Source organism: Heloderma suspectum, chromosome 5 (assembly GCF_057233095.1).
Source record: "Heloderma suspectum isolate Gila_16-S chromosome 5, 16-S_ref, whole genome shotgun sequence".
Taxonomy (NCBI): Eukaryota; Metazoa; Chordata; class Lepidosauria; order Squamata; family Helodermatidae; genus Heloderma; species Heloderma suspectum.
In genome coordinates this window covers 120,906,423-120,927,632 of record NC_139462.1, presented here as the reverse complement: position 1 = coordinate 120,927,632, position 21,210 = coordinate 120,906,423, and the positions used below count along the sequence as shown (strand labels likewise).

The 21,210-nt window shown below is 47.5% G+C and overlaps 1 protein-coding gene across 5 annotated transcripts in view; it reads left to right on the top strand.

The window, feature by feature from the left end:
• Positions 1-1,816: 1,816 nt before the first annotated feature.
• Positions 1,817-21,210, top strand: part of ABLIM2 (actin binding LIM protein family member 2) — a 124,981-nt gene continuing 105,587 nt past the window's right edge. For all 5 annotated transcript variants that reach the window (XR_014792504.1, XR_014792503.1, XR_014792502.1 and 2 more), the window contains exons 1-2: positions 1,817-2,102; positions 16,253-16,396. Coding sequence is in view for 1 of the 5 variants with exons in the window: in XM_084859862.1 (XP_084715988.1) it covers positions 2,087-2,102; positions 16,253-16,396 (160 nt within the window). In the remaining 4 variants the exon portion in view is untranslated. The remainder of the gene's footprint in view (positions 2,103-16,252; positions 16,397-21,210) is intronic.

Genomic DNA, 21,210 nt, shown 5'->3' with positions numbered 1-21,210 from the left:
CACATCAAGCTACTGTCAAAAGCACAAGAGCAAGCCATTCTTTAGCTCCCGGCAAGCCCATACTGGAGGCTAACTGGGTGGGCCTATACTCTTGCAGGAACAGTTAACTTCAGTTTAACCAATGCATGTTAACCTCTCTCAAGAACAGAAGTTAATGTGAGGAGGACAAGTATATATGCTTCTTTAAATAGTTGTGCATATCTTTAGATGCTTCCAGAAGGATTTTATTGTGCAATTGCTCTTGGAGCAGTTGCATGATGCCTTCTGACTGATAGTGCTATGAGCCCCCCTCCCCCCACCTGGAAGCACCATCTCTTCTTGACTGAACTAGCGTGGCTGTTTAGGGGCTAGCCTGGCCTTCCCCAATCTAGTGTCCTCCAAGTGTTTTGGACTATAGCTCCCACCATTCCTGGCTATTTGCTATTCTGGTTGTGGCTGATAGGAGTTGAACTCCAAAACAACTGGAGGGCACCAGGTTAGAGAAGGCTGGACTAGAGCATAGAGTGAAAATTCACAGGATGACCTTCATCAATCATGATTCACAAGCTAAGTAGGCAGGAAATACCCATGGAACAGTTATGGCTACTTTTTTTGGCATTGTGACAGGATGATCCACCATCACTCCATCATACACCTTGTATTTTCATCCTCCCAGAATCCAGGGGCTTACACACCTCACTGGCAAGGGGAAGAGCTTGCCTTTCCCTGTCAATAAATGAAACTATTCTGCTCCAGGGTCAGTACCTCAAATCTGTGGAGAAAAACCATAGTAAATCAATCAAGTGAATCCAGCCAGTCAATCCTTGTGCAAATGTGTCAGATGACTGAGAGCTGATGGGGTTTCTTGTACCAAATGTTCAGAAAAAATGCACAGCATATCCCCAATCCCCCAAAATAAGGCCCCCAGCAAACCCTCTTGCTTGGATGAAAAGGGGCTTTTATGTTATGAAACGGCATGTTGCAACATTTTTGTTTGCTTGCACTGTAGATACTTGGATAAAATTAACTGGAAAACTCTTAACTTTGGTCTACTTTTTTTACCTACAGTAACCCTGTGAGTACAACATGGCTGAAATTGGTTGTCAGAACCCAGTTCCGTATCTGAACGTTCAAAACAGACCTGCTCAAGTGTTCTAAACACGGAACTGACCTTATATGCCTCTGCACCCCAAAAAATCCTTTGGGTTACCCATGTTATACCCCTCCATGACCAGGAGACTGCCCCCAGCGAGAGACGCAAGCATTTTCTCCAGTCAAAACACTGGTTTTGCAGATCATGCAGTAACAAATGATTACTCCAGGCCACAACTACTAATATAAGGATCTGGGGATTTTTCATCCCCAAATAAGCGTTGGTCACCCTCATCCGCAGCAAAGGAGATTGTCCCCTAAGAGGCACCGTAGCATCGCGCCTATGGTGCATTGGACTATCCAGAGCACTACCCCAATGCCAATAACAGCCGACATGTCTCTAAATGAGTGCGAAACTAGCGCTGCGCACCCCAAAGTCAGCTTCAGGCATTGTTACAGTATACATTTCCCCTCCCATCACGCGTCTTTAACATGGCTAGCAGACGAGGTGGCGGCGGATCGGCGACTGCAGCTCTTCCCAGCTGGCGACGAGCCTGGCAGGGCTCCAGAGGGGTGCTGGCCGCCGCAGAGAGCCCCAACCGTACCGCGCCCCGGCCCTGGCGGGCTGCAGTGCAGCTCTCCCACCGCCGAGCTCGGTTGTGAGCCGCTGCAAATCATCGCGAGGCGGGAGGTGCGCGCCTGGACCGGCAGCCCCCGCCGCTCCCTGCGACGCGCCCCGCCTCCTGCGCCGGAGAGCAGCAGCCAGAGCGCTCGAGCGGCAGCCGCGCTCCAGCGCCGCGCCTGGCCCCGTTCGGCTAGCCGCTGACTGGAGGAGAAGGACGGCGGAGGGCGACGCCTGTGCCCCGCCCCGCGGGAGAGCTGGCAGCGCAGCCCTCGCCTCCGGCCGCGGAGACTGCCGGCCGCGTAACAGGTGCCCGGGGATGCCTCCCCGCCAGCCCCAGACGGAGCCAGGAGCAGGGGCGGCGCTGGGGCTGCAGGGAGAAGCGGCCGCAAGATGAGCTCCGGCACAGGTAGGCAGGCGCTGCAAGCGAGCGGCAGCGCCGGCGCGGGGGCCCGAGCGGGGCGCTGGGAACGGGTGCCGGCGGCCCCCAGACCACGTCGCTGCGCTCGCCTGGCATGGCTCTTCGGGCCTCGGCCGGTGCCCGCCGCCCCTCCGCGGGAGTCGCCTTATGATGCGGAGCGAGGCAGAAAAGGCACCGCTTCAGCTCCCCGTCCCCCTCCCCCCGCTGCCGCCATCGCTCAGCTGGAGGGTGGGCAAAATGGTGCTTGGGAACGATGCGTCAAGCCCTGCCTGAGAAAGCTGTCGGGGGCCCGGACGAGCCGCCGCCGCCTCTGTCCCCACCCCACGCGGGAAGCATCCTTCCGCCCCGGCTCCTTCGACGCACCGCTCGCCCGTCCCGCAGCTAACTGATGCAGGGAGGGAGAGGCGAGGACCGCTCGAGGATCCATCTCGGTCGCATGTGCCCGCCTTCTTCCTGACCTGCAGAAGGGCGCTTTCCTGCGGGAGGACCGGCTGGTCTCTTCGAGACTGCGGGAGCGGATATGTGGGTCAGCGACACTGTGCCTACGCTCCGGCAGGCTCGTCCCTCTGCTAGAAAAAGAACCGCATAATCCCAGTTCTAGCCACCGTCGCATGTTTAAGGGTTTTAATATTATGACTACTTTAGATCAACAGCCTGGTGTTATTCGAGGTGACAGAATTACAGATGGCTGGATAGTCATATTTAGGGGTTGGGGCCTCAGTATCAGTTTCATTTGGACCAGGGCTGTTGGTGTTATGTTAGCATGCATGTTTGAGGCTGCTGGCTTGCTGTTGGTTTTGCTCCCGTTCTGCTGCTCTGGTGTCTTATGGTTATTGTTTCAGCTTTTTCACTTTGCTGAGTTTTATTCCATTTAATTCCTTTTTGGGACGCTGCTTTGAGGGCCCTTTTGGCTGGAAGAATGGATTAGAAATCTTAATATAGAGGAATGAAAATGCTAGTGTTAAGGGGAAGAACAGTACTGGGCAAAGATAATGATGGCTGCTAACTAGAGTTCCCACAAGAACAAGTAATAGTCTAGCTGCTTCCACATTAGTTCTTCCTTCCAGAGCTGATGTCATTTGTTCACTCAGTTATTCCACATGACACTGCTGCTGCTAAACCATGGCCTTCCAATGTTTTCCCTGTCCTCCCATTTTGGATGATTTTGTTTTCACTTGGAGTCCAATTGCTGAGCCAGCCTGTTAGGTCTGGCAAAGAGCTATTGATTCGCCTAGGAGGCCTGATGGCTACATGCTACTTTTGGTACCAAAGGCAGTGAGCCTATGTACACCAGTTGCTGGGGAACATGGATGGGAGGGTGTGGTTCCACTCCTGTCCTGCTTGTGGGTTTCCTGTGGGCAGCTGGTTGGCCACTGTGTGTGAACAGAATGCTGTGCTAGGTGGGCCCTTGGGCTGATCCAGCACAGCTCTTCTTAAGTTCTTATATTCTATGAGTGGTCCACAAAGCAGTTGGCAACATCTGGCCTTTCTGATTTGCTTGCCATGTATTTCCTGACTGCACCCATGGAGCCATTTCAAAAAGGTTAAAATTATTCAGTTTGGGAGAAGAAGCTGCACAGTCTAGTGGGTGGTAGGGTGTGGGACTTAGACTTGGGTTCAGATCTCTGCTTTGTCACTGGGTGACCTTGGGCCCGTCACAAGTTCTTTGTTTAAACTACTTCACAGGGTTGCTGTGAGGAGAATAGGGGAATGACTGTGTATGCTGCTCTGAGCTCCTGGCAGGAAGGGTGGGATAAAAATATGGCAGATCAATAGAGCAGGGGCCCCCTCCCCCACCCCCACTCTGTCTCCCCCCCCCCCGCCCCCTCTGCAGGTTGGCATTCTCACTTGCATCAGCTGCTTGCACTTCTGTTCCACAGCACAGTCCCTTTGCCAGATAGAGAGAACAGGGTGACAGGGAGAAAAGGGCTGGCGCCACCCATGTTTAACTCTGGACCTGCATAGCACTGCAGCCCTTGGTAGAAGAAAGGTTTCTCACCTCTGGCTTATATGAATAGTGTATTTATACAAATAACATTTACTGTATACTGTATTAAAAAGATTTGTAGATCAGAATATTTTATTAAACTTGATATTCCTTGCATGGACAATAAAGAGGTTGTGATTTGTTTATAATAGCTTCCTCTAGGGATCTTTTCCAAAGACAACAAGTGCTGTGGGAAATCATTAAGCTATAAAACCACAAGTTCTCCCAGGTATGACCATCTGCTCTGATATATTTCCTTGGGGTTGATGCCAACCCACTCCCAGTCCATCAGATGTCATTGGATATTATGCTCAGCAGCTTACTTAGAAGTTAGTTTTGCTGTCTTACTCCCAAGCAGACATACCTAGGATTTGGCTGTCAGGCTTAGGTGCTAGCTTTGAAACAGAATGTCACCATTACAATCTATAATATGAAGGTTGGAAAAAACAGGAGAATTTAGAAATGTGTATACCACAGAGAGTCACATTTGATAACAGCCCTGTGTATATACATCCATATAGAATCCTAGAATAGTAGCGTTGGAAGGGGCCTATAAGACCATTGAGTCCAGCCTGCTGCTCAGTGCAGGAATCCAAGTCAGAGCATCCCTGACAGATGGCTGTCCAGCTTCATCTTGAATGCCTCCAGTATGGGAGAGCCCACTACCTCTCTAGGGAATTGGTTCCATTGTCGTATTGCTCTAACAGTCAGGATGTTTTTCCTGATATTCAGCTGGAATCTGGCTTCCTGTAACTCGAGTCCATTATTCCGTGTCCTTGGCATTTCTCCCTATTAAATGTCATTCTGTTTTCTGCCCAGCGCTCCAGTCTATCAAGGTCTATCTTCCAAGGTATTGGCTATCCCGCCCAATTTTGTGTCATTTCCAGATTTGATCAGCATTCCCTGCACCTCCTCCTCCAAGTCATCAATACAAATGTTGAAGAGCACTGGGCCCAGGACTGAGCCCTGTGGTACCCCAACTCGTTACCTCTCTCCAGTTTGAGAAGATCCCATTGATAAGCACTCTTTGAGTCTGCTTCTGTAGCCAACTGTGGATGCAGCTGATAGTTGCTTCATCTAGCCCACTGTGAGCTAGTTTGCTCATCAGGATATCATGGGGCACTTTGTCGAAAGCTTTGCTGAAGTCGAGGTATATTATGTCCACAGCATTCCCACAGTCCACAAGGGAGGTGACCTGATCAAAAAATGAGACCAGATTAGTCTGGCAGGATTTTTTTATATATGGTATATAAAATGGGAGCAGAAGTTAAGGTTATTTAAAAGTTTGACCCACCAAATATTGATGGATGGATGGATGGAATTATCTTTACCAGGGAATGTGAAGAACAGCCTTCTCCCATATGAACCTGCCTGCTTGTTGAGGCCCTTCTGTAGCTACCCTTTCCCTCAGAAGTTATGGATATGGCTTTCTCTGTGGTGGTATCCTTAGGCTTAAACCCACCATTGAAGTCCTTCTGTGGACTGAAGCCTGGAAAGAGAAAGATGTGGCTTGTAACAGATCAGAGTTTCTTCTCACCTTGCCAGATTCCTTCAGAAGGTAGAGCTGCTGACCGGGTTTGCATGATCACAGAGGGAAAATAAGCCATGGTGGGTTATTTTCCCTCCCCATGTATGCTGGTTGCGATCTGCCTCATTAGCATAATTGCCCTCACCGGGGGTGGTTGGGGTGGCTTACAAACCACCCTGAAACCCTAGAACAAGCCATGAGTTCTGAGGTAGTTTGTAAACCACCCCTGCCACCCACACTTGCTGGGTTTCATGCCCAGCATAGATAATTATGCTAATTAGCACACATGGGGAGGGAAAATAATAAGCCACGGTGACTTCTTTTCCTTCTGTGATTATGCAAGCCCACCTGCTGCCGCAGTTGGAAGGAGGGAGGGAAACAGGAACCTGGTGCCACTGCTCACCTTGATAGTCTCTCTTCCCTCACTAAAGGAGACTGACTGGAGCTGCCCAGGTGCCTTGTGGCCCAGGATTTGCCATGCCATGCTCCTTCTAAGGCAGTTTTGACTGGCTAGTTCAAATCTATTTGTAAAATTCATCTTCCTTCTCACTGCCTGTTGGGCCTTTCTACCTCCTTAGGGTTTCAAAGTCTAGACCAGAGAGGGCCAGCTGAGAGTCCACAGGCCTTGGATAACCCTTGAAGCAACTTATTTGGCCTTTGATCCTATCAAGCTTTAATAATATTGTGGTTTTTTAAAAATGTGGATAGTTTTACTTGTAAGGAAATGGACTAACGTCCAGGTGTGGGAGCTTGTGTGTTGGGAATGGAAGAGGTTAAGGCCGCGATCCTATGTGCACTTACCTGTGAGTAAGCCCTATTGAACACAGTGGGATGTACTTCTGAGTAAACATGCACAAGATTTTCCTGTGACTGTTTTTAGCTCTATTGGGTTTTATTGTTGTTTTATATATTGTGTTTTTGTGATATTGTTGTAAATTGCCCTGAAAATGTTTAATTACAGCGTTGTATATGTATGTGTTAAATATTTTGTGACATAAGTTAGACTTCAGGATGGATTTTTATTCAAAGCCAGTCAGATAACGTAGGAAGCAATCCTATGGCTGCTAGTCAGTGGCTAGATGGCCATAGGATATCTTGTTTTCCAGGAGCCGACCTCAGAGCCCATGCTCCAAGGTCAGTTCCTGGAGAATTGCCCTTCCCCCTTCCACGCTGCCTCAGAGGCAGCATGGAGAAGCCCCATGCTCTGCGCTCTCAAGAGGAGCGTGGAGCAGCCGAAACAGGGCATTCTGGGGTGGGGAGGGCGGAAATGCCAGTACGACACATCCAGTGTGTCATCCGGCAGCCTCCTCCCGCATTCTGTCATCCTACAGCTAGACAGCCAAAAGCGGCTGTCTAGCCGAAAATGCAGGACAGGAGGAGCACGGAGGGAACGATCCCCTCCATGCTTCTCCTGCCCTGCATTGGATAGGCGGTCGCCTATCTGCATAGCATTGTGCCCTTAAAGGCTAAACATGGAGCTGAACTTGAATGTGCCATGTCCAAACCTGCACTCCCTTTGTTGCATTGTTAACCATACTGATTATCAACCTCTGGCAAGGCACAGGGGTATACTGAAATGAATGACAGAGGCGTTTTGAGGGTAAAATTGATCACATTTGCTCTGACCTTGGCATCACTATTGGTACAGTTCCTGTGGAGGCGTCCAGAGCAATGTCTAATCCAGTTATATAGGATCAGTTTCAGTTGATGTGAGCATGTGGCCTGAAGATATGGACAAGGTATTTGGAGGGGTTCAGCTGACCACCCCTGTTCTTGATCCTTGCCCATCTTAGCTAGTTACATTGAATCGGAAGGGATTGACTGGTTGGGTTCAGGAGGTAATTAATGGTCCCCAGCCACCTCGAAACAGGTGGTTGGGTGGCATCTCCATAATAACCCCCCTTTGGACCTGGAAGATTGTAACAACTATCTCTCAGTTTCAAATATTCTCTTCTTGGGCAAGGTACTCAAGAAGGAGACGGTGGTCCAACTCCAGGGAGTCTTGGATGAAAATCATAGGTGTTCAGCATGTTCTGGATGGGGTTGTACTTTCCCTGAATGAGCACATATGCAGCTGGGGGGTACTCCTTGATCAGCTCTGTGACTTGACGCCCAGGTGGTCTCAGTGTCACAGAGTCCCTTCTATCAGCTTTGGCTGGTTCACCAACCATGGCCATTCTTGGACAGAAATAGCCTGGCCACAGTGTACAGTTAAACTATGGAATTTGCTACCACAAGATGTAGTGATGGCCACAAATGTGGATGGCTTTAAAAGAGGATTGATCAAATTCCTGGAGAGAAAGCTATCAGTGGCTACTAGTCCTAATGGCTGTAAGCTACCTCCAGTATCAGAAGCAGTATGCCTATGTACACCAGTCACTGTTGCACTCATGTTCTGCTTGTAGGTTTCCCTGGCAGCTGGTTGGCCACTGTGTGAATAGAATGCTGGACTAGATGGGCCTTTGGTCTGATCCAGCAGGGCTCTTATGTTCTTATCTATAGTCTGATAACTTCCTGGTTGGATTATTATAATGGGTTATATGTGCGTCTGCCTTTGAAGATGACTCGGAACTTTCAGTTCGTGCAGAACTTGGTTCAACCAAGTGGAGTTGTATTATGTAAAATAAATAAAATGCATTGTACTTCCAAATGGCCATTGCATTAAACCACATTAAACCACAGTGATGGGATGAAGGGATAGTAGTTTATAGGGACCATTCACAAATAATCAAACAAAATGGCCTTGCCCTTCTGAATGGCCATAGAAATATACTGGGACAGGCTGTGGTTTTGCATGCAAATCTGCATACTTCACAATAAAAGACAGATCGACAGATCTGTTTCCAGTTGTCATAGGAATAAGTTAGAATGGGCGCACACGGTCCTGCAGGCCTCCGGAGAAAGCTGTACGAAATACTCGTCATTCCAAATAACCATAGGAATGCATTGGGATAGTAGGGGAAAAGCTAATTCTGTGCAGGGTGTGTTGCCTGCCATGTCAGTGTACTGATTTTGTGGATGACCATAGGAAGACATCGAGATGACTTTATCAAAGAGCAGAAGCCCCAATATCAGTCACAGAGGTACACACGACACCTCCCCCCCCCCCACACACACACAACACACACACAACACACACACACACAGACTCTGGGGCACTAACAACTGCAGAGCCATCTTAAGCTGCAGACCACTTTCCTATGAATAACACCAATCTGTTCTGCTTGCCAGTTTCAACCCTTCGGAACCCCCCGGGGGCTGATCCCCCGCTGCTTTGAGGTATGCACTCCCGAATTTCACTGGCATCATCATCAAAGCAATCGGTGCACTCCCCCCAGCCCCAAACAAAGCCTCTTGCACTCTGCCCAAACAAGGCTTTAAAGCTAAATTTGGCCTTTTTGTGCTACCATCACAGTTTGCCGCTGAAATTCAAGTTGTCGATTGTTTTGTTGCGCTGCTGCCACCACAACAAATTTTGGGGCAGTGGGGGCCAGGGGCCACATGTAGAAGGAGAGTGTGTGTTTGGGGGTGGGGTGAGAATGTCTGTGTCTTGACTTTCTGGAGAGGGTGAGGGAGATACTGCATGTGTGTGTAAACATCAAAATATTAGCCTTCAGTGTTTCCCAACCTGAAGAAGGCTGAAAGGCCAAGAGAAAGTGTGTGTACATGGAGGCTGGATTATAAGACAGCTGGGAACAGAGATGGAGAAAAGGTCATGATGATTCTGATCAAACATGAGTGCCTGCCCATTATCATGCCTACACTGCAGCAGTGATGGAGGCAAAGAAACAGTTGACCACCACCTTTACATCTGCTGTGTCAGCCACTTTCCCGAGTGGTGCTGGCCTCGGGGGAGATTTAGAACCCTCAATAGGTGATGCATTTGCAAGACACTTTGAGAGTAAAGTTCTCCCTATCTGCCATGACTTGGACTCCACAATTCATGCAGTGTCATTAATGGAGGTGTCCAGATCACTGGTCCAGTTTTATTGGATAACTTTTACTTATTAGAATCTTAGGAGGTGGACAAGCAACTTGATCAAATCTGGCCAGATACTTGTGTGCTTGACTCTTGTCCTTCTTAAATCTAGGAGGGAGGGGATGTCCGTCTGGGTCCAGGAGGCTGTAAATGACTCATTGAGAAAGGGAGCAATTTAAAAAGTCATAATCTGAATGGTCCGAAAGAAACCTCGTCTGGAGCTGGAATACATTAACAATGTTAGCCTTATTGGCATTTCCAGATTGTACTTACAACTTCCCTTCAGATCTTAGTGCTAAATGTAGAAAGGTGTTCAGAGGAGCTGCAGGTGCCCCACCACACTTCTAGCCCTCATGTGATCAGGCTGAATGCCTGCACAGCGCTTTCTGGCTGTCCCGAATAAATGCTTGTGTGCAGTAACCAACTGGATGAGGGTGAATAAACCGAAACTGAGGTCCTGTTTGTACCATCACTGAGGGGAAATAAGCTATGGTGGCTTATTTCCCTTGCCAAGCACGCTGATTGCATGCTGGGGGGGAGGAATTTGCATAATTACCCCTGCCAGCACAGCTTGCTGTATCATACAGACCCTGGCAAGGGTGGCTTGTTGCCATGGTTAACAAGCCACCCCAGAACCCTACAACTGCCCATGGATTCTGAGTGACTTTCTAATCATGGCAACAAGTCACCCTTGCTGGGTTTGCATGACATGGCAAGCCATGCCAGTGAGGGTAATTATGCACATCCCCACCCCCACCCCGCGCAGCACATGACAGGCACTCATGGAGGGGGAAATAAGTGGTTTATTTTCCTCTCAGTGATCATGCCAACCCAGTCAGAGGTACTGAGGTACTGCTAGTCAGTGGTTCATCCACCAAGGTGAATTGTGTTCAGCCTCTCACTCTCCCCGTAAATGGTTAGGTTCACTGGGGGTGCCTATTGAACCAGCATTGTCATTAGAGGCTCAAGTGACCTTTGTGGCTTAAAGCACCTTTTACTAGCTTTGATTGATAACACCAACTGTGACTTTATCTGGATGAAGATAGTGGCCACAATTACCCATACTCTAGTAGCCGTCTGCTTAGACCAGGGATGAGCAGCTTATAGTCCAAAACATCTGGAAGGTCACAACTCCCATTATCCCTTACCATTGGCTCTGCTGGCTAGAGCTGTTGGGATTTGTAGGCCAAAACATCTGGAGGGCCACAAGTTGCCCACCCCTGGCTTAGACTATTGTAGTGCGTTGTATGTGGGATTGCCTTGAAAAACAGTTTGGAAAGTGCAGTTGATTGAGAACAGGGCTGCACAATTATAACTGGAATGGGCATTTTCACCACATTATGCCTGTGCTTTGTTCCACTGACTTCCAGTCTGTTCTGAGCCAAACTTAAAGTGCTGGTTTTAATCACTAGTGGCTTGGGACTACGTTACCTGAATGATTGCTGCCTTCTATATGTACCCATCTGAAACTTATGCTCCTTTTCAGAGGCCCTGCTCAGAGTGCCACACCAACTGAGGTGGGAGACCACTAGGAAAAGGGCCTTTTTTTGTGGTGACACCCTGGTTATCTCCAAAAATGCTCACATTGCATGATTTTTATGAACCAGGTGAAGACCTATTGATATACCAGACCTTTTATATAACATGGTGTCATTTTAGCGTGAGCCCCTCAGTGTAAAAGTCTGTATTTTTAGCTTTAATCATTTTTATTATTTTTATACTGTATTTTTATGTTGCATTTGTGAGCAGCCCAGAGTACGTCTCTTATGGGTTGGCTATATTAACACAGCAATAAATACATTACAAATAAAAAAGTGAACAGAATATGTGAGATTGCAGAAGGAAGTTAAGGTGGGTACTTTAATTTAAGGGCAAGCAGAAAGTAGATGGGATCTACTGGGAGATCTCTGGATGATCTGTAGTAGATCAGCAAGGGTTTCTGATTCCAATAGTTTAAGAATAACAAATAAAATGGAAAGTTAACAAAATTCTCTGCCATGGCTGATCTTGTACTTATCTCGCTTATTCTAGCCTCAGTGTTCCTCACCTGTAAAATATGGTATTAATTGGTTGCTTTTGAATGGGGCTCATTCAGACAACACAATAACCCACACTCAAGGGTTGAGTACGGATTGAGTGTGGGTTGTCATTGAAACGTGGGTCGTAGTGTTGTCTTAACCCAGCTGTGCTAACAAACCATGGTTTGTTAATCATGAACAACCCACAGTTCACAACCCAATAACAAACCATGGGTTCTCTTCATGGGTTGTTCGTAGTGAACAAACCATGGTTCAACATTTTTATTAATGACTTGGAGGAGGAGGTGCAGGGAATGCTGATCAAATTTGCAGATGACACAAAGCTTTCAACAAAGTGCCCCATGATATCCTGATGAGCAAACTAGCTCAAAGTGGGCTAGATGAAACAATGATCCAGTGGATCCACAGTTGGCTACAGAATCAGACTCAAAGAGTGCTTATCAATTAGATCGTCCCAAACTGGGGAGAGGTAACGAGCGGGATACTGCAGGGCTCAGTCCTGGGCCCAGTGCTCTTCAACCTTTGTATTAATGACTTGGAGGAGGAGGTGCACGGAATGCTGATAAAATTTGCAGATGACACAGAATTGGCAGGATAGCTAATACCTTGGAAGACAGAAACAAAATTCAAAGTGATCTGGATAGACTGGAGTGCTGGGCAGAAAACAACAGAATGACATTTAATAGGGAGAAATGCCAAGTTCTGCACCTAGGAAAAAGAAACCAAATGCACAGTTACAAGATGGGGGATACGTGGCTCAACAACACTGCAAGCGAGAAGGATCTTGGAATTGTTGTCAATCACAAGCTGAAGATGAGCCAACAATGTGATGTGGCTGCAAAAAAGGCAAATGCCATTTTGGGCTGCATTAATAGAAGCATAGCTTCCAAATCCCAGGAAATACTAGTTCCCCTCTACTCAGCACTGGTTAGGCCTCATCTGGAGTACTGTGTCCAGTTCTGGGCACCACACTTGAAGAAGGATGCAGACCAACTGGAGAGGGTTCAGAGGAGGGCAACAAAGATGATCAGGGGATTGGAAACAAAGCCCTATGGAGAGAGACTGAAAGAACTGGGCATGTTTAGCCTTGAGAATAGAAGACTGAGGGGAGATATGATAGCGCTGTTCAAGTACTTGGAAGGTTGTCACAGAGAAGAAGGCCAGGATCTGTTCTTGATCATCCCAGAGTGCAGGACACGGAATAATGGGCTCAAGTTACAGGAAGCCAGATTCCGGCTGAACATCAGGAAAAACTTCCTGACTGTTAGAGCAATACGACAATGGAAGCAATTCCCTAGGGAGGTGGTGGGCTGTCCCACACTGGAGGCGTTCAAGACGAGGCTGGACAGCCATCTGTCAGGGATGCTGTGACTTGGATTCCTGCATTGAGCAGGGGGTTGGATTCGATGGCTTTGTAGGCCCCTTCCAACCCTACTATTCTATGATTCTATGATTCTGTGATTCTATGATTCTATGTTAGTGTGGCTGGGTTCAGACAACACGATAACCCATGCTTCAACAACAACAACCCACAGTTCAGTGACAATCCACACTCAACCCGTACTCAGCCCTTGCATGTGGGTTGTCGTATTTGTGCAACGCTACTGGCCACTTTGAGAGTTCTGTGTTAGAAACCCTGAGTTAAAGTAACTCATAAATAGATTTTAATTTGTATATAAAATGTATGGCTCATGGGGTGTAGTAGGGAATTGACTCCATTGCCCCACCCCAACCCTGACAACTAGTTTGCACCTACCTCAAGTTAGTGGACCTCAGGGTTCTAGTAAAACACAAAGTAGGCCCTACAAGTTCAAAGTCTGCCCACCCCTGCTTTAACTTTGTTTCCATGCCTTTGAATCATAGAATAGTAGGGTTGGAAGGGGCCTACGAGTCCATCGAGTCCAACCCCCTGCTCAATGCAGGAATCCAAGTCAGAGCATCCCTGACAGATGGCTGTCCAGCCTCGTCTTGAACGCCTCCAGTGTGGGAGAGCCCACCACCTCCCTAGGGAATTGGTTCCATTGTCGTATTGCTCTAACAGTCAGGAAGTTTTTCCTGATGTTCAGCCTTGTAAGTGTCTTAACTCTTCCCCTTAAACCAAAGAGCTTTAAAATAATATTTTAGAATGATACCATTGTCTCATGTTGTTTCTGGAAAGGAAAAGGACCAGTGCCCGACACCCCTCACGGGACCAAATGAGATGTGTGTTTAACAAACGGGTGGTGGCCTCTTTGGCTATGAAGTGGGGATGGGGGGCCCACTTCTTAAATATCAAGCAGCGCATGTGCGGAGAGGGAGTGCTCACTGCCCTGCTCTGCTGCTTTCACCCATTTTCTTCTGGCCTTGCTCACCTCTGGTGCCAGAGCTAGGTGGCAAGGGGGTGGTAAAGACATCCCAGTGTGGCATGTTAAGGTGGGTTTGGGGAGAGGTTTTCCTCCCCTTCCTTCCCTGCTTTGTTTGATATTTAAAAAGTAGACTCCCCCCACCCTTGTGTTACAGCCAAACAACCCAGCATGTCATAATTTAGCTCATGCATGTCGAGTTTGGACCAAAGTTTTTTCTGCCTCTATGCCATGTATAGGGTTGTCTGTGGCTGGGCTCCTGCACCTTTAAAAGCAGCATGTCATGCAGAAATGTGACCCCTGAAGCTTTTTCTTGCATTGATGTGCTCTCATACAGAAAGCTGCACCTGTTACATTCCTGCCATCCATGAAGCTTTTAACAGGGCACATTGGCCCTGTTAGCGGGGGCGGGGGGAAGATGGCAACCTTAACCCTGGATGAAGTTTGCCCCAGCCATTCCTGAGCCTCTCTGCCAACCACTGTTTGTTTAAGTCCTTGTTGGTCCTGCTGCCCTTGCTCCCATCCAGTGCCTTTCACTACCCAGCATTCTTGTTTCTCTCCCCACACTTTGACTCCTTCCTGGCAATAATATGTTTGCATCTTTTAGACCCTGCAAGAGGGTTTTTTTTCCTGCATTCACACAGCTTAGGGATCTTTCTTCAATTCATTGCTTGATTTTTTTCTCTCCCCCCTCAGGCCTCTCTTCTTCACCTTTCAGGCTGCTATATTTAAGTCCACTGTTGACACTGACACCCTACATCTCAGGTCCCTGCTCCTCAGAGTCCTTCCAAACGAGGCTTTGATTGTGCAACCCCCCTGCCTCACTCATAGAATTTTACTGGGGGGCAGGGGAGGGATCCAGACCTCATCACCTTACATTTGTAATCCATCGTGTTTCTTACCAGAAAAAAAATCTATTAAGGAAGGAAAGACAGAAGAGCTGCACAATGCCTTTGGATTGGTAGCTGCTACTACCAGTGAAAAGGAACCCTCTGTCTGGAAGCACCTTTAGCATCCTGCCTCCTGGGGCCTTTTCTCACTGGGGCCTCTTCTCACTGAGCCTGCGGTTCTTCCAACACCTTTTCCATTTAGAGACAGCATTTCTGTTTCGGCTTTCTGTCAAAATGATCACTTTCTTCCCACAGATTCTCTTAACACCTAGAATGTTCATGAGCATTTTGCTGTCTTGATTTCCCATGTGAAGAAGTTTCCTCAAAACATGCAAACATGGTTCATACCGTTACATGTTAGAGTTTGGTTCAGTAAACAACCTGCACTGATTCCATTCTCAGAGCCATCAGGTCTTCCGGGAGACAAACACACAGCCTCTCTGTAGCGTATTCTTGGCCCTTGTGGATTGTGCTGATACAGAAAATCTAACACAATCCCTCTAATTCATACCACAAAAGGATATGATGGGTGATTGGATCACCCACCCGAATCACCTCTGGATGAGTGATTGCCCTCCACCTTGCCCCAGTGTGCTCTGGGGTTTACGTGTTCCAGAAGAGGGATGACACCTCAAGTCAGCAAGCCACAGAAGGAGCCAGTAAACTGGCCTTCCCCAACCTGGCGCCCTCCAAATGTTCTGGGCTACAACTCCCAGGATTCCTGAGTATTGGCTGATGGGAGTATGAGTCCAAAACAACTGGAGGGCACCAGATTGGGGAAGACTGCAATAGACTCCTGGCAATAGGGAGGCAGCCCCCAGTGGAGCAGCAGCACCCGGCCTCCTTAGGGCCTCTGTCTTGGAGGCGCCCACGGTTTGTAATGCTAACCATAGTTGACTGTGAAACTCGAAAAGGAAGGGGGAATGCTCATGAAGGGATGTGAGCCTGTAGTGTGTTCCTGATCACAGAACTGAACCATAGTTATGGAACTGATTCCATCTGCACTGGACTACAATTTTATTAGAAAGAAAGAAAGAAAGAAAGAAAGAAAGAAAGAAAGAAAGAGTTCTGTCATATACAGAATTGACTATTTTAACAGCAGAGGACATACCTAAATAAAGGACAGAGGTATCCTCTTTAATGTGATTATATAATGTTTAATATAATAAAACAGTGGTTTGGAGGATCATATAGCCATAGTCTGCAGTTCTGATAGTCCCACCTCAGAAAGGGCCAGAGTAGTGTTTGATTGTCTGCGATTGATGTGACGACATTACATCACAATATCAATGGGACTTGCTAGAGAAAGCAGTACATTGGCATTGTTCCATTTATTCTAAAACTTCAATTAAAGCATTTTTTCTTTCTCATAGCTTCTCAACCACAGGCTGTGCATAGCCACCTGGAGAAGCCTTCTGGTGCGGCAATCCTCTGCAACAATTGTGGCAATCCATGCAAAGGAGAGGTGCTAAGGGTGCAAAAGAAGTATTTCCATATTAAGTGTTTTGTTTGTAAAGGTATGTATTTTTATTATTGTTTTTATTATTGTCTGTATTAACATTTAAATGGCCTAAAAACACCTCCTACGGTTGGACAGAGGTATGAATTCTTAACAGGAGACCTTTTCCATCTCTGTTGGCAGGCTGTATTCACAGAGGAACAGACCCCCCTAAAAATGCACTCGAAAGTACTAGACAAAAGTCTACACCGGGGAAACAAAACAGTAGTAAATAAAGCAAGTAGAACAAATACAGAAGATCTGTGATTGGACAGATTCATGTGACCATTTCTATACTGGATCCTTGCCCCTCCTGGCTTATAAAAACCAGCAGGGAGGGAACAGGCAGCTGGGCCAGGGAAGTAATGAATAGCTCTTTGTGAGAGGGAGGGGTCCTGAGCTGACTGAAAGAGGCAGTGATGAGACCAGTTCTGAAGAAATCCTCTCTGGACCCAGAAGATCTTAACAACTTTAGGACAGTGGCAAATGTTCCTTTCCTGGACAAGGTCCTTGAGCGGGTGGTGGCCAACCAGCTCCAGACATTCTTGGATGAGACCGATTATCTGGAACCATTTCAGTTGGGGTTCAGGCTGGGTTTTGGCACAGAAACACCTGTTACAATGACCTATGTCAGGATTGATACAGGGGCAGTGGGATCCTGTTGATGCTCCTGGACCTCTCAGTGCTTTTCAATACCATCAACTATGGTATCCTTCTGGGGTGACTGTCTGAGCTGGGAGTGGGGGTACTGCATTGCAGTGGTTCTGCTCCTACTTGGATGGCAGACTCCAGAAGGTGATGCTTGGAGGATATTGCTCAGCCCTGTGGATTCTCCAGCATGGGGTTCCTCAGGGGTTCGTTTTGTCCCCTATGCTATTTAACATACTGAGTGGGGTCATCTGGACTTTTGGAGTGCATTGCCATCAGTATGCTGATGACACGCAGGTCTGCTTCCCCTTTTCATCTTCATCAGGTGAGGCTGTAGATGTGCTAAATCAGTGCTTGGCTGCAACAGTGGACTGGATGAAGGCTAATAAACTGAAGCTCAATCCAGGCAAGACTGAGATCTATGTCACTTTGAGGCTCAGGTGGCCTCAGTGGCACGGAATGCCTTCTACCAACTTCAGTTGGTGGCCCAGCTATGCCCCTATCTGGACAGGGATAACCTGGTTTCAGTAATCTATGCTCTGGTAACCTCCAAGTTAGATTACTGCAATGCACTCTATGTGGGGCCGCCCTTGAAGACCTGCAGCTTGTGCAAAATGCAGCAGCCAGATTAATAACTGGGACCAGTAGGTCTGAACACATAAGACCAATTCTGGCCTGCTTGCATTGGCTGCCTGTATGTTTCTGAGCTCCATTCAAGATGCTGGTTTTAACCTATAAAGCCTCACACAGCTCGGGACTGCAGTACTTAATCACAGAATCATAGATCATAGAATCATAGAATAGTAGGGTTGGAAGGGGCCTACAAGGCCATCGAGTCCAACCCCCTGCTCAATGCAGGAATCCAAGTCAGAGCATTCCTGACAGATGGCTGTCCTGCCTCGTCTTGAACGCCTCCAGTGTGGGAGAGCCCACCACCTCCCTAGGGAATTGCTTCCACTGTCGTATTGCTCTAACAGTCAGGACGTTTTTCCTGATGTTCAGCCGGAATCTGGCTTCCTGTAACTTGAGCCCATTATTCTGTGTCCTGCACTGGGGGATGATCAAGAAGAGATGCTGGCCTTCTTCCCTGTGACAACCTTTCAAGTACTTGAAGAGTGCTATCATATCTCCCCTCAGTCTTCTCTTCTCAAGGCTAAACATGCCCAGTTCTTTCAGTCTCTCTTCATAGGGCTTTGTTTCCAGTCCCCTGATCATCTTTGTTGCCCTCCTCTGAACCCTCTCCAGTTTGTCTGCATCCTTCTTCAATTGTGGTGCCCAGAACTGGACACAGTACTCCAGATGAGGCCTAACCAGTGCTGAGTAGAGGGGAACTAGTACTTCCCGGGATTTGGAAGCGATGCTTCTATGAATGCAGCCCAAAATAGCATTGGCCTTTTTTGCAGCCACATCACATTGTTGGCTCATCTTCAGCTTGTGATCGACAACAATTCCAAGATCCTTCTCGCTCGTAGTGTGGTTGAGCCACGTATCCCCCAGCTTGTAACTGTGTATTTGGTTTCTTTTTCCTAGGTGCAGAACTTGGCATTTGTCCCTATTAAATGCCATTCTGTTGTTTTCTGCCCAGCGCTCCAGTCTATCCAGATCACTTTGAATTTTGTTTCTGTCTTCCAAAGTATTAGCTATCCCTCCCAATTTTGTGTCATCTGCAAATTTGATCAGCATTCCCTGCACCTCCTCCTCCAAGTCATTAATAAAAATGTTGAAGAGCACTGGGCCCAGGACTGAGCCCTGCGGTACCCCACTCGTTACCTCTCCCCAGTTTGAGAAGGTCCCATTGATAAGCACTCTTTGAGTCCGAATCTGTAGCCAACTGTGGATCCACGGGACCATTGTTTCATCTAGTCCACTTTGAGCTAGTTTGCTCATCAGGATATCATTTATTTATTTATTATTAAATTTATTAATCGCCCATCTGGCTGGTCACCCATGGGGCACTTTGTCGAAAGCTTTGCCGAAGTCGAGGTATATGATGTCTACAGCATTCCCACGGTCTACAAGGGAGGTTAGTTGATCAAAAAATGAGATCAGATTTGTCTGGCAGGACTTGTTTTTGACAAATCCATAATAATAATGGATAATAATAAAAATAATGGAATGCCTCTCTTGACATGAACGTACCCAGACACTTCGATCAACATCTGAGGCCTTCCTCTGAGTGCCTGCTCTAAGGGAGGCTCGGAAGGTGGCCACAAGGGAGGGGGCCTTCTCATGGAATGAGCTCCCCAGAGAGGCCTGCCTGGTGCCAACACTGTCATCTTTTTGGTGCCAGGTTATCCCAGGCATTTACTGGCATATGATGGGGCACCTATGTCAGCTGTCTTGAACAGGTCTGTTATTGAAATTGTTTATTGAAATCGGTTTTAGCTATGTAAATTGTTTGAAAGTTTATAAGTTTAAAAAAAATAGACTATGTTTTATTATAATGTTGTATTGTGTAGTGTTGTATAATGTTTATAATGTTGTAGTTTGTATTTTATGTGTGTGAGTTGTTGTGAACCGCCCAGAGAGCCTCAGCTATTGGGCAGTGTGGAAATGAACTAAATAATGATGATGATGATTAGGACCTCCCACTTCATACTATTTAGCAGCTCACACAGCTGCTTTGAAGAGGGTGGAGAGTGGAAGATATTTCCCAGTCTAATCCCCCAGCCTAAAGCTGCTGCCAGCTCTATGGGTGGTGGAGGGCAAGTGAGGCATCTTCTTCCAGAGCATCACTTCCTCGCTTTTCGAAGCAGACACATAGAGATGCTTAGTGCTTTGATTTTTAAAGTTCAGAGGCTATTCAGTGCAAAAAAGGAGGACATTCTGTATTATATTCCTACCCAACATATGGTCGTGGTCAAATGGGAGCTGGAAGGGATGGCTGTAACTTGATGGTTTTTTAAATCTCTGTGGGATGCAAACATGTGGGCAGGGGGAGAGATTCTAGTAGCAACCATCATGTCCACCACACTGGCAGCCTGAAAAATTAGATGCTGTTATTGTAGAACCAGTCCTGTCTGGTAGGATGCTGTCAGAGACTCCAGAGTGTGGATTGGGACATTCTTGGGCTGATGGAGCATCTTAGCTTGGTGGGCCACTCATGACTGTTCTTGTCTCAGAGCTCTCTCCAAGCACAGAAGGCTATAGGGGTGTGCAACAGCGGTCCCTGTGATTAGCAAGCAACATGAAGCCCTGGGTTAAATATTCAGGAGCCTTGTCTTTGGCAGAGCAGTACCTTCTGCCTGCTGCACTTCTGGACCAGGGTCAAACCTGAATCCAACTCCAGCCATGGACACCAGGAACTCAGTGCTGGAAAACTCCCAATCCAAGTCTTGATTCACCCACAGCCCCAGATTGGCCTTGACATGTAGTCCGACTCAAATGTTGCAGTAAACAGCCTTGGGTACCACCCTGTTCATGTGCAGTTCAGGAGGTGCCTGAACTGAACATAGGAGAGCTGCTCCTCTGCGTGGTGACTGAGCGATCCTTCGCGTGCCACTTGCTGCCCCCATCAGGAGGTGGATTGGTTTGGGAGGAGCAATTTGGGCCCTGGACCACAAACCAGTTCAGCATCCCTGCTTTATTCCAAGCAAGCTAGTACATACAAGATAATTGAATTTAAAATGTAAAACACAGTCACTGCCTTCAGTACTTAGTCACATTTTTCAACCCAGCTTGTTGATGTGATAGGTATAATGTTCTGTTGAAGCCGCATTCTTGTTGGGGCTCTAATCCTGCACTACTTATATACATTACTGAAGCCACCTATCTATCTGTGGTAACTGAGGAGGACATAGGGTTCATACCAACAAAGCTGTGCCTTGTTCTTCACTGGTACCAAGATTTTTTAATCCTGGGATCCATAAATACCCCACTAACCCAGCATAAAGGTCTTCCTTCCTGGCGCCTCCTGCCAAAGCCCAGCATGAGGGAGAGAAGCCGCCCCTCCTTTACTCTATGGAGAACTTGGGGAAGGAAAGGAGGAGCGGGTTCTCTTCTGCAAACTGGGGCAATGGTGGTCAGACACTTTTCCCCACGTGCACACATGCATCTCCATCATCCTCTATGCGACTTGGGTGCCAGGTCATGTGGAGCTCCTTTGAGTGTGTTTGCACCATTCTCTCATTCTTGCTTTCCATAAAACAAGAAGGAGCTCCTGGAGGGAGGTCCTAGTGAATGCAA